Source organism: Netta rufina, assembly GCF_964035555.1.
Source record: "Netta rufina genome assembly, chromosome: 9".
Lineage (NCBI taxonomy): Eukaryota > Metazoa > Chordata > Aves > Anseriformes > Anatidae > Netta > Netta rufina.
In genome coordinates this window covers 14,220,631-14,235,188 of record NC_140132.1, presented here as the reverse complement: position 1 = coordinate 14,235,188, position 14,558 = coordinate 14,220,631, and the positions used below count along the sequence as shown (strand labels likewise).

The window sequence follows — 14,558 nt, the reverse complement described above, 5'->3', positions numbered from 1 at the left end:
CCCAGAGAGCCCCAGAAAGCCCCGTGTCACTGCAGGGGACAGGTGAGGGGCGCGTGTCACCCGGGTTGGTGGCCTCTGGGGCTGCCCCAGCCACCCCATGCAAGGCTTGGAAATGCCAGGGGCTGGGGAAACCCCTGCCCTGGGTGGCTCCTTGTCACCCCCGTCCCTACACCTCAGCAATGCACCAGGCTCGGAGCAGTGCCTGGGCACCTCTCCCGGAGCACCACGTGGAGGAAGGGCCACAGAGACTCCCCAAAATCTAGCCGTGGTGTCAGCGTGGGATGGCGGCAGGGAGGCAGCCCGGGGCCCTTGTATGGGTCAGAGGGAGGAGAGCTTCCTCCGCATTGCTGGGCAGCACTGGTTCATTCACAGGCAGAGGTGAGGGAAGCCAGGGAACTCCTGCCACATGCTGCGCCTGCCGTTACTAGGTTAAGCTGTAATTAAGTCCCCAACTCTCTCTCACACGTGCATGTCACACAGATGCGCGCACACACACACGGACACATGCCAGCTCAGTTTATAAAAAAAAGCAGTTCTGGAAGTGGGTTGTTGTGTTTGTGACATCCCCTCCTACAGCAACCTCCCACTGACCTGCAGACAGAGGATGTATTTGGGAGCGGAGCGCTGCAGCCCGGAGCCTGGCGATTTGCAGTGCAGGCAGGCCCCAGCTCCTCCCGGACAAGCCCCAGCTACGGGGAGTGATGAGCTTTTTAATATGCCCCAGCATGGGGGCTGCGAGCTGCAGCAGCCAGCGATGCCCTAAAACATCTCCCCAGTTGTAAACCAGCTACAGCCTCTTCCAGGTAGCTGGGAGGGGACATGTGTCCTTCCTCTGCCTCCTCTTCCTCCTCCGGGGAAACTATTCCTCTGCCCAAGGGCTTGCCAAGTCGTTCCGAAAAGCCCCAAGGAGTCCAACCTCTCTGCACCACAGCTCTTTCGTGGTGAAGCCATCCCGGTGATCTAACAACCTCTGCTGGTTCTGGAGCTCATCTCAGCGCTGCCTTCCCGGATGGTTTGGGAGATGGAGCAGCCAGGGACCAACGGGTTTCAGCCTGGACAGGGCTTGCTCACACGTGTGGCTGCTGCTGGTGCAACAGCATCGCCCGGCCACTATCATCTGTCTCTGCTGGTCGCCACCCCTGTGGTGTGCACACGCTGCGATAAGCACAGTGAGTGGATCAGGGCAGGATTTATCGCACCGCTCGCTGGGGGCAGGCATCTCATTAGGCGCAGTGCTAAGCCACGCAGGGCACCGCTTCCATCTGCCCATCAGGTACGTATCAGCCACCTATCAATCACCGTAACAGAACACAAAACCTCCCACGGCACAGGACTTCAGTCGTGCTGCAGAAAAACAGCCAAGTGGGTTTTGCGTTTGCAGCTTTATTACAGTACAAAAGGTTAAAGGCAAAGCTAGAAAAATGAACCAATTTGTACACGCTCGCTGAATGCTTTTAAGACAAGGTATCGCAGTAAAGCTTTTATTGCTAAGGAGAACCAGAGGAAGGCTTTAAAGCTCATCTAGCATTCAATTTTTGTTCACAAGTAACCCAAATTTAAAGCAGCTTTTCAGTCCTTGAAACCCTCTCGCTTTTGTGGAATGCTCAAAAGGAAGATGACCTGAGGACAGCGTCTGCTCTCGAGACGGACCAGACTGATGCTCTGCATGAGGTGCAAAATGGGCCACCAAGGAATGCCAAAACAAAACCCAACCGCCTGGCTCTGAAATCTCGCTGTCAGGCAGCACGATGCTGCACAGCACCCATGGAGCCAGCCCCCCAGCTGTCCCTACACCTGGTGGCTGTGGCACAGACAGCACCGTGGACGTGCCCCGAGACCTAAGGGAGAGCCAGGAGCTGAGCCCAGGCATATCCACTATAAACGTCCTGCTCTAACTCCTGGAGGGGTGAGACTAGGGGTAGTGGGAAACTGAACCCTCTTGGGATTCCCAGGGCTCAGGGATCTCCCTGGGATGCAACAGATCAGGGCTGGTCACCCTTCTGGAGGGACTGGTGCACTGGTCCCTTCTGGAGGGACTGGAGTCACTGCAGCTCTGCACAGCTTTCCAGCACTGCTGCAGTCAGAGCTGCTCCCGGAGGAATTGCTGCCCTAGTCTTCGGGGATCGGGGTGTTGCAGTTCCCGTGGTAAATTTTGACCTCACCATCGCACCGAAAGTACTGGTCAAAGACGTCACTGTAGCCGTGGTCCTTCCACCACGTGCAAAGCTGCCGGTTCCAGGTGCAGTCGAGCACGTGGAAGAGCTCTGGGTGCTCCATCCCCACCATGGTGAAGAAATCCTGGTCCCCGAGGTGGCCCTTGAAGCGGTACTTCTCGGTGAGCTTCTGCACCATGGCGGGCTCCAGCAGCTGGTTGTAGAGCTTGGAGCGCCTCATGGCCTCCAGGTTGAGGAGCAGGACGCCACTGTTGAAGCCGGGCAGCCCGTCGGGAGGGGGCTCCCCCACCCTGGTTTTGGGGTTCTCACGGCGGTACTGCCAGAAGGTGTGCCTGGGGAGAGAGCAGAGGCGAGAACAGGGGGTGAGTGAGCACAGAGAGTGGCCACCAGCACTCGGGGCAGGCCTGGAAATGAGAATTGGATGCACCCTGTGAATCCTGAATTCCCCTCCACATATGCCTGCCAGGTACAAGAACAGCTTCAAGAGGACAAAAGACCCCCCCCACAGGGCTCTCAGCGCTGTCTTCTGGTGGCTGGAGGCATCCGGCCCCCGGAGCAGCCCCGTGCCTCGCGGGCTGCCCTCTGCCTCCCCACACAGGATATCTCCCAGACCTCAGGCCACTCTTCTTGCCCTCTCCTAAAGCCTCCTTTGTGTTCCTCGGCATCCTCGGGCGAGTGAGCTGGGCGCAGGACCCTGTGACTGCTCACATGGCTGTGCAGGGAGAGGGAATCACATCCCTCGCCCTAAGGTCAGCCGACCACGTGCACCCCTCGGCTGCTCGGCGCCGCGTCCCCGCAGCGCTCCCCTGAGCTGGGAGCAGGAGCTGGCACGCAGGGTGTCCGAGGGAGCCCTACAAAGGTCAGGTCTGGCTGCAGGACACGGCTGGGCACTGCTGTGAATTCTATCCGTGTGTTTTACTTCTCTCCAGAGCACTAGTGGGCTGAGCAGGATAAAAAGAGAGCTGTCCTGAGCCACCACACCTGCGATTCACTGCGCTCCTCAGGACCTGTCCCCCTCGGAGCCCCCTGCCTGGGGTCAGCTCTGCAGACCCCCACCAGCCAGGGCCTCTGCCTCGCACCACATGGATTTGGGGCCTGTGGCTCCCATTCAGCCCCGTGTCCTGCCTGGGGACCTCCGCGTGCTTCACAGTCAGCACGGCCCCTGGTCCCTCAGCACCCATCAGGGGTGGAAGCAGTGGATGGGAAGGTCGGGAACAGAGGCAAAACAGACACCAAGGGGTTTGGGGGTCTCTTGAATAGCACACTGTGCATCTTCTGAATTATCTGGGCCTCTATACCGAAGTTCAGCCCTCCCGTGACAGCAATCCCTATCCTTGTCACCCGTTTCCAGAGGAAGGAGCTCACGACCAAGCCGAGCCCCGCTGCACGAGCTGAGGGAGATGACAGAGAAGGGGAAAAGCCAAGCCGTGCCCTGGCTCTCGCTGTCTCTCCCCATGACCGCAGCTTTGGCCCTGCTCCCCCACCAGCGCCCCGTGTGCGGCGCAGGAACCGCTCCCCGCCCTTCCCGCGGCGAGCAGCCACTAAAACCAACCCTCCGGCAGCAACCGCGGGACGGGAGCTCCCTGCAGAACCAGCTCAACCCCTTCTCCTTCCTGCCAAAAACGCTCTCCGGGGCCCAAGTGAGCACGGTTTGCATGGAGACCCTCCGAGCAGCACCCCGTTGGGCAGCCCGCAGCCCGTCCTGCCCCGCTGTGAAGGAGAGGCGCAGCGCCACGGCCGGCCCAGCCCGGCTCCTGCCCTTCCTGCGGGGACATTGTTGGCGGCAGACAGGACACAATGCCGAGCCCGGCCAGCGCCGGCAGCGATAGCGTGGCCCCGCTCGCACAAAAGCTCCACGATGGCAAACACAGAGCGGGCCCGGGCCGGCTCAGCCTGGCCGCCGTGGGTATGGGGCCGCCAAACCCAGCTGGAGGCGGGCGAGATGGCTTCGACCACACCAGGAACACCTCGGGGACTGCTGCACGAGCCCCTCCAGAGCTGGGGTTTGGGAGGGCAGGAGCTAGGCTCAGAGCCCGCAGGGTGCCCCCCTGGTGGGATGCCCAAACACCGCTCACCTGCTCGGACACATGAAACATCCCACTGCTTACCCCACACCCTGCATTTAATGGGATCAGGGTAGCAGAGCACGCGGCATCGTCGCTGTGAGGTGATTACAGGGAAGCGCCGCATCAAAACTTGGCCTCGTTTTGAGGCTGTGCAAAAAGGCTTGAAATAAATCCCTCCAAGTAGCAGAAATATTTCTTCTTTTTTTTTTTTTTTTTTTTTTTTTAAAGACACCCGATAGCAAGATCTCATTAGTTAAATAAGCACTGCCTTCAGCATCTGCAGCCCTGGGAAGGCTCAGATGCAGCAGCTCTGGCAGGCGTGATCCTCCCTAGCTCATTTCCAGCTGCCAAGGAGAACAGTGTTGCAAGTTTAGGAACACACGAAATTAACTCAAGAGAGTGATTCAATTGGGAAAAAATTAGACTACCTAAGCAAGCAGCACAAAAACGTCTCTGGCTCCTTGCACAGCCCCGGGGCAGCGAGCACACCCCGCCGTGCACACGAGCTGTTCCCACTTGCAGGAACTGAACTCGTCCCCTGCCATTACCCAAGCAGCTTCTGCTGGGGCTGAACCCACCCCCACGAATCGGGATGGGGTCTTCTGCTCCCGAGCTGCATCCCCTGCAAGCTGGGGCAGCTGGGAGTTGGCAGAGCTTGTAGGGCAGGGGCAGCCAGGGGGGAGCCCGCGCCCCCCAGCCCCGCTGTCTGACAAGGGGGGGGCAGCCCCGCTCTCTCCTCCCAGCCCCAACCCTTCAGGCAGAGCTACAGCACGTTTTTGCACCTTGCTGTGAAGTTGTCAGAGAGAAACGCTGCTGCTGTTAGAGAGAATAAATTAAGCCTGCCCGATTCCTCTCAAAATTTGCCAGGCGCTGACCGAAGGCTCAGCACAGCTGCACAGAAAAGAGGAATTTGTCCGAACGCGGCTTGGATTTTGCACCCAAAGGTGATAAATGCTCCCGTGCTTGGGAGCCGAACTAATTCAGATGTAAGAAGATGCAGGGAAATCAGCCCCTGCAACAGCTGAGGAGTCATGATGGGTACTCCCCCCCTAGGAAAATGTAAATCCAAACGTTTGGTGAAGGCAGCTGCGTTCAGCTCTTAACACGGGGTAGCTGGAGCAGTGCTAAGGCTCGTGCAGAACGCCCACAATTGCAGCACCCTTCTGGCCTCCTTGGGATGCCCTGCGCCTTGAGGGGCCTTGCACAGGCTCAGTGCAGGGCTGTGCGACCAGCCAAGGCCAGGGCTGGGACTTCAAAGCCAGTGGATGAATTATCCCAGCAGAAAATGTGGATCCACTAATAACGACAGCCGGGAACACGTTTTATATTTCCTGAGCAATAAAGGCAGGAGAATCAGAACTGTACAGCACCAGCACTCCCGTGCTGTTCTCCATTTAAATGCTTCAGATTCAACACTGAATTTTCTCACTTTTTTTTACGGTCTTTACAGCATTCCCTTTTGGCTGGTTCAGGGCAGAAAGGGTTTTTCCAAGCGCCAATTTCCCCTGGAAGGAAGGACCCAGCTTTTGAACAGCTGTCTCCACGCCTCCCGGGGAAGGGGGAGCAGAGCACTTGCTGCAGGCTCGCTGCCTCATTGGGGAGCGCAGGCAGCAACGCTCCTTGCATCTAAAGCAGGGAGAGGAGAGAAAAGGGCTCTGCCCGTGCAAGGAGCGGTTCTGTCGTGGGCACAGACACCAGGCCACTGCAGAGACGATCTGAGGATGCTCACGGGAAAGGAAGCAAAGCACCCCTGGCGTGGCACTACGGGGAAGCTCGGTGCGCAGAGCCGAGATCCAGCCTCGCACTCACCAGCCTGACGAGCTGCTGGGACGCGGGCTGGTTGGTACATGCTGGCTGGGAGCAGAGCCCCAGAGGGAGGTGCCTTACAGCAGGACAGCGGGGCCCTGGCCACTGACTCAGGCTCTGAGCAACGCTGCTCCCCGGCGGGCTGCTGCGAGAGGGCTGAGCCAGGCAGCAGCGCTGCTGGCTGCAGGGAGACGAGGTGAGAATGGAGCAGGATTGTTCCAGCGCTTCCTCCTGGCAGGACGGGGCCGGGGATGGGGCCGGGGAGGACGGGTTGTCCCCCGGGATGCGGGGCTGGGGCAGAGCCGCAGGATGCGATGAGCACAGCGAGGCGCCGACGGCTCAGGAACCTGCCCCAGCACCGCGCCGCAGCCTTCCCAGCGCTGGGCTGGGGCCAAGTGAGGGAAAGGTGTTTGGGCAGGGCTCAGCTTTCGTCCTTCTAATGGTGGCTTTCCGTCCTCTCCTCCTCCAGGGACTGCGATAGAGAAGAACATGGCTGAAAGGTGCCTCCAGGAGTGTCCTCTTCGGAGGAGACAGGGCCAGGAGGAACGCAGCGACCAGCCAAGGAGCCATCCCAGCCCACACCCCCCTCTGCTCCCTCCTGTCTGAAATCACCCATGGCAAAACATGGGGGCAAAATCTCAGAGGTTTGATGAACTGGCTGGCTGCCAGGACCCAGGGAGGGAGCTGCCAAATCTTGAAAAGGGGTGCCTCCTGAGGTCCCCAGTGGGTGCTGCTGGCAGCTACACCCCATCCCCTGCTGCTTTTCCTCTCTAACCGAGCTGCCCAGCGCCCAGTTTTCGGCCGCACCCTGTACGATGCGATGTTCTCCGCGGGAAACGAAGCTGCAGGTGCTGGCCGATGGGGAAAGCACACGTGGGCTCATCTTGGCGGTTCTGGAAAAAATGGCATTAGCAGGTGCTCAGCAACAATGGGACAAGCTGCGTAAAACACACAGTTCCCCCAAAACACAGGAAAGGCAGAGCTGGGTGAATCACACGGCCCACGTGGCAGGGTGATACCTGCAAAAAAGGCTGGGGCTGGGCAGTGCCCTGGCAGCATGGGGGGGAGGGAAGGGGAAAAATGGAAGGGAAGGGGCTCGCAGGAGGCTCACGCAGGACACTGGGTCCCCTGGGATGCTCTGGGGGCAGCCCCCACTTCTGCCAAGGCAGGGCTGAAGCCACCAGCAAGCACAAAGCTGCAGCACCGAGGCTCCCCGTGCCCTCCTCCCTGCAGCACCGCTGGCCTTGGCGCTGGGGAGGGCTCGGTGCCCGCACCCCCAGCAGTGAGAGACCTCCAGCAAGGGCAGGAAGGCAGCGCCGAGCCCCCGGCTGCCACCCGGATGAAAAGCAGCAGGAAACTGCTTGCTGGGAGGAGGGGAGGAGAAAGGAAGAGAAGGCATTTCAGGCTTTTGTTAACCACCGGCCTGACCGTGGCCCCTCTCGAAGGGAGGGGAAAATTCCTTCCCAGCGGTGACCCCGGGGCCCCTGACACCGTAAGAGTTTGGGGCCGGGGCTGCCAGCGCCCGCCTGCGGCCCCACTGCCCCCGGGCCAGCAGCTGCAAGAGCCGAGGGGCTCTGCTTTGAGGCGCTGTTTATAAACAGAGCCTGCGTGTGCTAGGAAACATCTGGAGAACAGCACTTCCAAGCATTCAAACGCCGGGCCCAGGCAGCCCAGATAAAAAAACACTTCCACCAGGACTTCCCCTGCTGGCCAAGCACGCGCTCCTCCGGCCCGGCCTCCTCCCGTGCAGCCAGCGTCCCCCCTGCCTCCCCGCCTGCGGTCACCAGCCCTGATGGGCAGCTCCAAAGCTGTGCCACGGCAAAACTGCTGGAAACCACAGCTAAAGGGGCAGGGAAACACTGCTGGCAGGGTCAGCACAGCCAGCCGGAGACACCCTGGGGCGGGTTGGTGTGCCGGTACCCAGGGGAGATGCTCAGGAGGCACCCAGGGAGATGGCAGTGCCCATGAGGCAATGCCCCCTGCAGACAGCGGTGCTGTTTGAGCAGAGCCTGCCTTTTGAGCCTATTTGCTCAGCACGCAGGGGTGCGTTTAACCCTCACACTTAGGGGCAGAATCATCTTCTGGTGTCCTCAGCACCCCTCGGCTGGTGCTGCCACCATCCCTCGCTGCCAACCCGCAGGCAGCTTTCCTACCTGATCCTCAGCGAGAAGGAAGAGCATGGCCAGGACACCTCCTCGCAGCCTTCTCTATGCTAACCCCGGCCAGGTGCCCAGATGGTAGCACCAGCACGGCACCAGCACAGCCCCAGCTGCATGGAGGGACGCTCCCCTTCCCCGCCACGGCGCTGCCAGACCTCAGCCAGGACTTTCCCTGCTGCCCAAGGAGGCTGTAACAAAGTGGCCCTTGTCGCTGATTGCTTATTTCCCACGTGCAAATGCTAAACCCTTTAAGGAGCTGAGGGGACAGGTTCAGTACCAGCCCGGGCCGGAGCGCCTTAGCTCAAGCTGGGCAGCTTGTGTAAGCCAGGAAATCCCAGCTTCGCCCTGCTGGGGAGCATGGCTCGCCCAGGGGTGTGCCAGAGCCGCAGTGCTGGGGTACTGCCTGCTCCAGAGCTAAAAGCATCACCCCGGGGCAAAGCAGGTGCCTCCAGCCCCTGCATCCAGCCCACACACCCCGCCGCCACCACACCTCGTCTGGAAATCCTTGTGAATTGACAGATTGAGTGCTCAGAGAGGCTTTGGTAATTCCCTAATAAATCTCCCACGTAACGCACAAATGATGTCTGTGCAGCGACAGCCCCTACCAGAAGGCCGTCTGCATGCCAAACCTGTGAAAGGCCTGGTTTTGGGGCAGGAAATCCATTCTGGATGGTTCTATTTCTGCATGGACATAACAATCCAAAACCAGACTCACTGCAATGGCTAATTAGCAAACTCCCTGAGAACGCAGCTCATCACTGGGTGATTAATGAGGGCACTCCCCACGCCCCTGTGGTGCTACTGCCCGGGGACGGGAGCTGCAGCCTGGTGGGATGGGGCCGGAGGGCTCACAGCAGCTTTGGGGTGGAGGAAGCAGCACCAGCAGTCCTGCGCCTTACCCTGAGGTACACACGTGTTGTCGCTGTTCAAAAAAACTCATTTTAACACCCAGAATCTCAGAAGGCACAGGAATACAACTAATATTATTAATAGCTTTAATCCTACTCGATGCCTGTTCGTGGCTGTTAGATGCTGTCAGGTTTATTCATTGCTCTAAATGACATTTCAGCTTTGGTTGGTGATGGGAGAGAGTGCAACGGGGCTTACACATTAGTGATGTGCACAGATGTAAGCACCGAAAACCTCTACCTTCTGGGATTTCAGACATCAGGAAGGAACGCTAAATTCCCCAAATCAATTCTGCTGCCAATTCCTTTCAGGTTCTGCTTGTTCCGTAATTTTGGCTTTTTCTTGGTAGCAATTGCCAAAGAATTCCTAGAATCGTTTCACCCTCGCATCAAGCAGCAGCACCTGCTACAAATCAATTCAAAGCCTCAACATGGTGTAAAATCCAAAGTGCAAAGGGTTCGGCTTGGCTCTGGCTCCCAGGGCTGTGCGCAGGCTGCCACCAACCACCAGTGCCCCTGGAAAGGAAAGGCAAAGATCTGTCTTCTCCAAGAGGGCACTGAGAAGGACGGAGCTCCCTGCTCTCCCAAGCAAATGCACTTGGAGAGGAGCAAAGCCTCCAAATTGGGGCACCCTGCCTGTAGGAGGGGCCCATGATGCCAGGAGATCTGTGGCTGCCCCCAGCCCTGTAGGCCCAGCTGGTTTGCAGGTAGAAGCAGCAGGGTTTCCTCACCCCTCCAGCAGCAGAAGGGGCCGGGGAGGAAGGGAAGCAAGGTCTGGCCATGGTAGGAGCAAGCACAGGCACAGGAGCACAAAGAGAAACCGGTGGGACTGAGCTCACACCTCCAGCAGCTCCTGCTTGGCCACAGTCAAGGACAAAGCTTTTCGTCCTCTTCCCTTCCACGAAAACAAGCCCTGCTCAAGCTCTTCCTAGGCTTGAGGCAGGAGCAAAGACAAACAGCCTGGCAGCCATAAAAGGATCCAAGTGTGGATCCTTTGCAAGCCCTTTGATGCAGATAGCCTTTCCTGCACGATAAACTTTCCTAATTTCCAGCGCCGTGGATTTCCAAGATGCCTCAGGCTTTTATTAGCTCCTTGGGTAGTAAAATAATAATTCGTCAGGGCCAGCAGTGAGGATCTCACCCTGCAATGCCAAGGAGGGGGTCTCGTGTGTGTCTGCTGTGACACTGGCAGCTCCAGGCCCCCAGGGACATCCAGCACCAGCGGTCAACCCCAGCGCTCCCCAGCCCCACTGTCTGGGTGCCAAGAGGAGCCAGCAGCTGCCCTGTGCCAGCAGGCTGCTCCGAATGCACCTGAAGAGGATTTGGGAGGTCCAGAAGAGCAGGGTTAGGTGGGGACAATCCCTGCCGAGGGCACACACACCTGCGGCCAGATCTCAGAGCATCTCTGTGCCGTGCTTTGCAACCCCTGCAGCCAGCAGCCGGCACTGCCCAGCAAGCTGAGGGCTGCTGGGGAGGCTTCCAGGTCCCCCTCGGTGCTGAACCCGTCCAGTCCTGGGGTGCCATCCCCAGCGTGAGGCTGCTGAGGGCAGCCGTGTCACCAGTGCCACCAACCTGCTGCAGCTCACACGCCGTCGGGGTGATCTCTCACCAGGAACCTCAGGTTTAAGCCTCCTGTAACCTGAACTCTTCTGAGAGTGTTCGGAACATTTCTGGGAGTGCCGCGGCGTTTCCCCGCTCCTCTCAGCGGAGGGGCTGCTTGGACGCTGCAAGTTTCTCCCTTGGGCAGCTGCCAGCACCCAGCTACCGTGCCCAGGGACACGCAGTGCTGGCAGGGCCGGGCTGTGGCACCCTGCTCCCCCAAATGCCCTGGCTGTGTGCTGGCAGAGACCCGTGCCGTGCCTGCGTGCACGTGGGCGCACCCCAAGCCTGCAGCTCACGCCTGATCGTGCCCCATCCCCTCTTCCAGAGGGGTCACAGTTGTGCCAAACCATCCATGCAGAGCCCCCTGGTCCCGTGTGTCCTGCCAGGCTGCTCCCGGATCTGCTGCACGCCCTGGGGACACTTTGCCTGCCCCCCTGAGAGCCTGCGGCAGGCTGCACCTGCAGCACGTGCCCGTTAGCAGGGCTGCTGACAGAGCACGGGAGGGGCTGGTCTGCTGAATTAGTTCAGGATCTGGCACGGGAGCCCCAGCACAACATAAATATTGTTACAGCACATCACCGCCTGCCCTTTGCAGTCTGGTGAGCAGGACACTGCCAGCACGCCTCAGTAGCTGAAATACTGCAGGGAACAGCAGGGCTTTTAATTAAGACCACGACTCCGCAGATGCACATCCTTTCATGGGAAGCCTTTTGAACCAGACAAACTTCAGATGCAGATTTTAATCTTTCTATCAAAACCATTGACACAGAAGCACGAGGCCCTGGTCTTGGCCGTGGCCTGGCTCCCACGCAGGCAGGCACACGAGCAGACAGACATCGGTGCTGGGCAGAGGCGCCGGCCGCATCCTGAGTGGGAGCAGGAGCCATCCGAAAGCCCACGGGTGTCCAAGAGCCTAGAGCACAGCACCGAGTGTCCTCAGCTCCCTGGGGAGCAGGGGGCAGCTGCAGGTACCCAGCCCCTTGCAGGATGAAGCTCTGCCTCTGCAGCAACTGAAGCCAGCGTTTCATTGCGGAGGGCCAGGGGATCTTTTTGCTCACAGCAACACGTTTTGTCCAAGACAAACAGCGCCCGGGCATTGTTTCAGCATGAGTCAAGCGCATGGAAACACTCCAGTGCCATCCTGTTTTGCTGTCTGGAGGTTTCCCCCTACCTTCCGGATACGCCGACAGGCTCTGGGACGTTTCCTATCTCCTGTTCTCCTGCTACCCCATTTCCCGTAAGCGCCTGCATGCAGCGCTGCTCAGAGCGCCGCCGCGGCAGCCGAGCATCCTGCAGTCCCAGCCCCTGCCTGGAGAGCACAGCCTGCAGCCCGGCAGCTGAGGGGAACAGCTCTGCCTCCCAGAGATGGTGTCCTGCTTACAAAAAATGCCTGCGTGCACACGTTTGCATCCTCTGCTGGGCCAGATAGGTAGCGAGCATCAAGACTGAGCACCTAACACGGCGACCTGATGGATCTCTATCCGTCTTCCCACCACCGTGCAGCCCGGGGAAGAAGGCACACGGGCCTTTTGCTGTCAGTGAATGGCTTGCCCTGCCCGTGTCCCTGCCAGCCCGCAGCGCTGTGAGCGAGCAGCAGCTCAGGAAAGCTCCGGGCTCCTCGCTGCCTTGCCCTCACCTTTCGGACGCTGTGCCCCCCGCTGCTGCTTCCAAGCCCTCAGTGCTCCGAGTGCAGCCGTGTCCCGGCCCACAGGGGACAACCCGGCCACGAGTGCCACGTGGAGCACAGCTCCTGTGCTGGGAGCAGCTGCAGGGCACCGGCACCGCCTGGGGCTGCAAATCCAACCCCAGCGCCTCGCTGGAGATGTTTTGAGCACAGCGGAGGAGCAACACCGGGATAAATTCCCTGGGGCAGAGCTGGTGTCATGGAAAGCTGGGCCATGTGGGGAGGGAAAGCAGGAGGGGATTGAGACCCCCCCATTGCCCAGCAGCACTCCCCCCCCAGCCACCTTCCCAGCGGGTGCTCCCAACCTGCGTGCGTGGCAAATCGCACGGCTCGAGCTGACACCTCCGCTTCACGCCTAGAACACATTTAACTTGCTAAAAATATAAAAATAGCAAAGATTTTATTTTTTTTTTTAAAACAAACACACTCGCACTTTGCCAGCTCGTGTTTTTGCCTGGAAGCCCTTTGAGGAGGGAGGTGCGGGGAGCCCTGTGGGGGGCAGGCGGCGCGTTTGGACAGCTCGCCCCACACAGGGCGGCCGGTGACGAGGGACGGCAGGAGCTTGTTTTCACGTGGAGAGCAAAACAGCACAACAAGGGCAGCACAACACAGCCAGGACTGAGCCGGCACATCAAAGCCGCCCGACAGCGGGCTCAGCCCGAGGCGCAGCACTCGAGGCCCTGTTACTGCTGGGCTGCCTCGAGCCCCCCGCCTGCAGCAGGAGGCCACTGGGCAGGGTCTGCCTCGGGTCAGATAATTGTACAACATTTTTCAGCCCTGCCTTGCCCCTGCCGTGCCGGAGATCTCCTCCTTTAGCCGAGCACCCCGTGGCCCCACTCGGTACCCCTGGTGTGCCCTTTTCTGCAGATCGCCTCCAGGCAGCCGGCCACCATCCCAGCTCTGGCTGTGCATGGAAATGCTGCAAAGCTGATCTGTGCCTGGGCAGAAAGGTGGAGGAATAGCACCTGGGGCTGAGTGCAGGCAGAGAAATGCTTCCTTCACCCTCCTCATTGAACTGCCACAGGCTGTGCGGCTAGCAGAAGGAAGCTGGCCTGTTGGGCAAGGCAGGCTTAAGCTCACAATCCGACCGAGCCCCAGCACGGTGCTCAGCTGCAGCTCTCCTCTCTCTCTGCTATTTAAGCCCTAACAATTGGATGTAATTAGCTGGGGCTGGATTTACCATTCTGGGCACCAAAGTCCTGCCAGGACACCCAAAGCGGATACAGGAGCCCTCCGTGCTCTGGGTGTGGTGTTGCCTTTCAGAGAAGACACCTCAGCCTCTGCTGTCCCTCGGTCCCTGCTCGCTGACAAGCCCGTGAGCCAGGAGGACCCCGGAGATGGCTTTTCCCAGCCAGGCACAGGGGGGATGATTTCTGCAGCATGAGCAACCAGAAACGCTCTCGTGAGTACGCTCTCATTTGGCTTCTAGGAAATGATCAGCGGTGATTAATAACCACACGGGACACCAGAACCGAGCAAGGCTCTCAGACTGGAGACACCAGGACAAAACTCATACCCTAATAACAGTGCTGTGCAATTTGCTCTAAAGCCACAGTCCTGGGAGAAGCCACGCAAACTTCAGCTCCATCCATAAATCACTTCGAAAAAACCCAAACTCGCGTTTGGGAACAACCTTATATCATCGAAATGTCGCTGAAACCTTGGTGGAGGGTGCAGAAAATGATGTAACTTGGCAAGCTCCATCCCTTTCCGCTGACAATCTGTTTTCTCATATGTTTAATATACAGAACATGGGAAATGTCCAAATCCCTTTTCTCTGCTCAGCATGATTCACTACCTCTGCTCCTGCCCGCGGCGTGACCCTTGCTGGCTGTCGGTCGCGTTTCTAGAGCGAGGAGCAGCACCACGGGGGTGCCCTGGGCACTGCCGACCGGGGAGAGCACGGCACAGCCCGGCCAAAACATGAGGCAGAGGGTAGGGACGAGGTGCAGCTATGAAACATGGCCAGAAGGGATCACGGCCACACTGGGGCTTGCAAAGCAGGCAGCTGCCATGGGAGCACTGGCCCTGGCCACCTCCACGTGGGCCGTGCCAGTGCCCCGTGTGCCACTGTGCCTTCTGAGCTGCCTCCGCTAACGAGGGGTTATAATTAGCCAGCAGCAATCCCGCTGCTGTGTCAGCAATCCCTGTGCACAGCG

The 14,558-nt window shown here is 59.2% G+C and overlaps 1 protein-coding gene across 1 annotated transcript in view; it reads right to left on the bottom strand.

The window, feature by feature from the left end:
- Positions 1-1,376: 1,376 nt before the first annotated feature.
- Positions 1,377-14,558, bottom strand: part of XXYLT1 (xyloside xylosyltransferase 1) — a 38,006-nt gene continuing 24,824 nt past the window's right edge. The window contains exon 4 of the mRNA XM_084291802.1: positions 1,377-2,506. Coding sequence (XP_084147928.1) covers positions 2,110-2,506 — 397 coding nt within the window. The 3' untranslated portion in view covers positions 1,377-2,109. The remainder of the gene's footprint in view (positions 2,507-14,558) is intronic.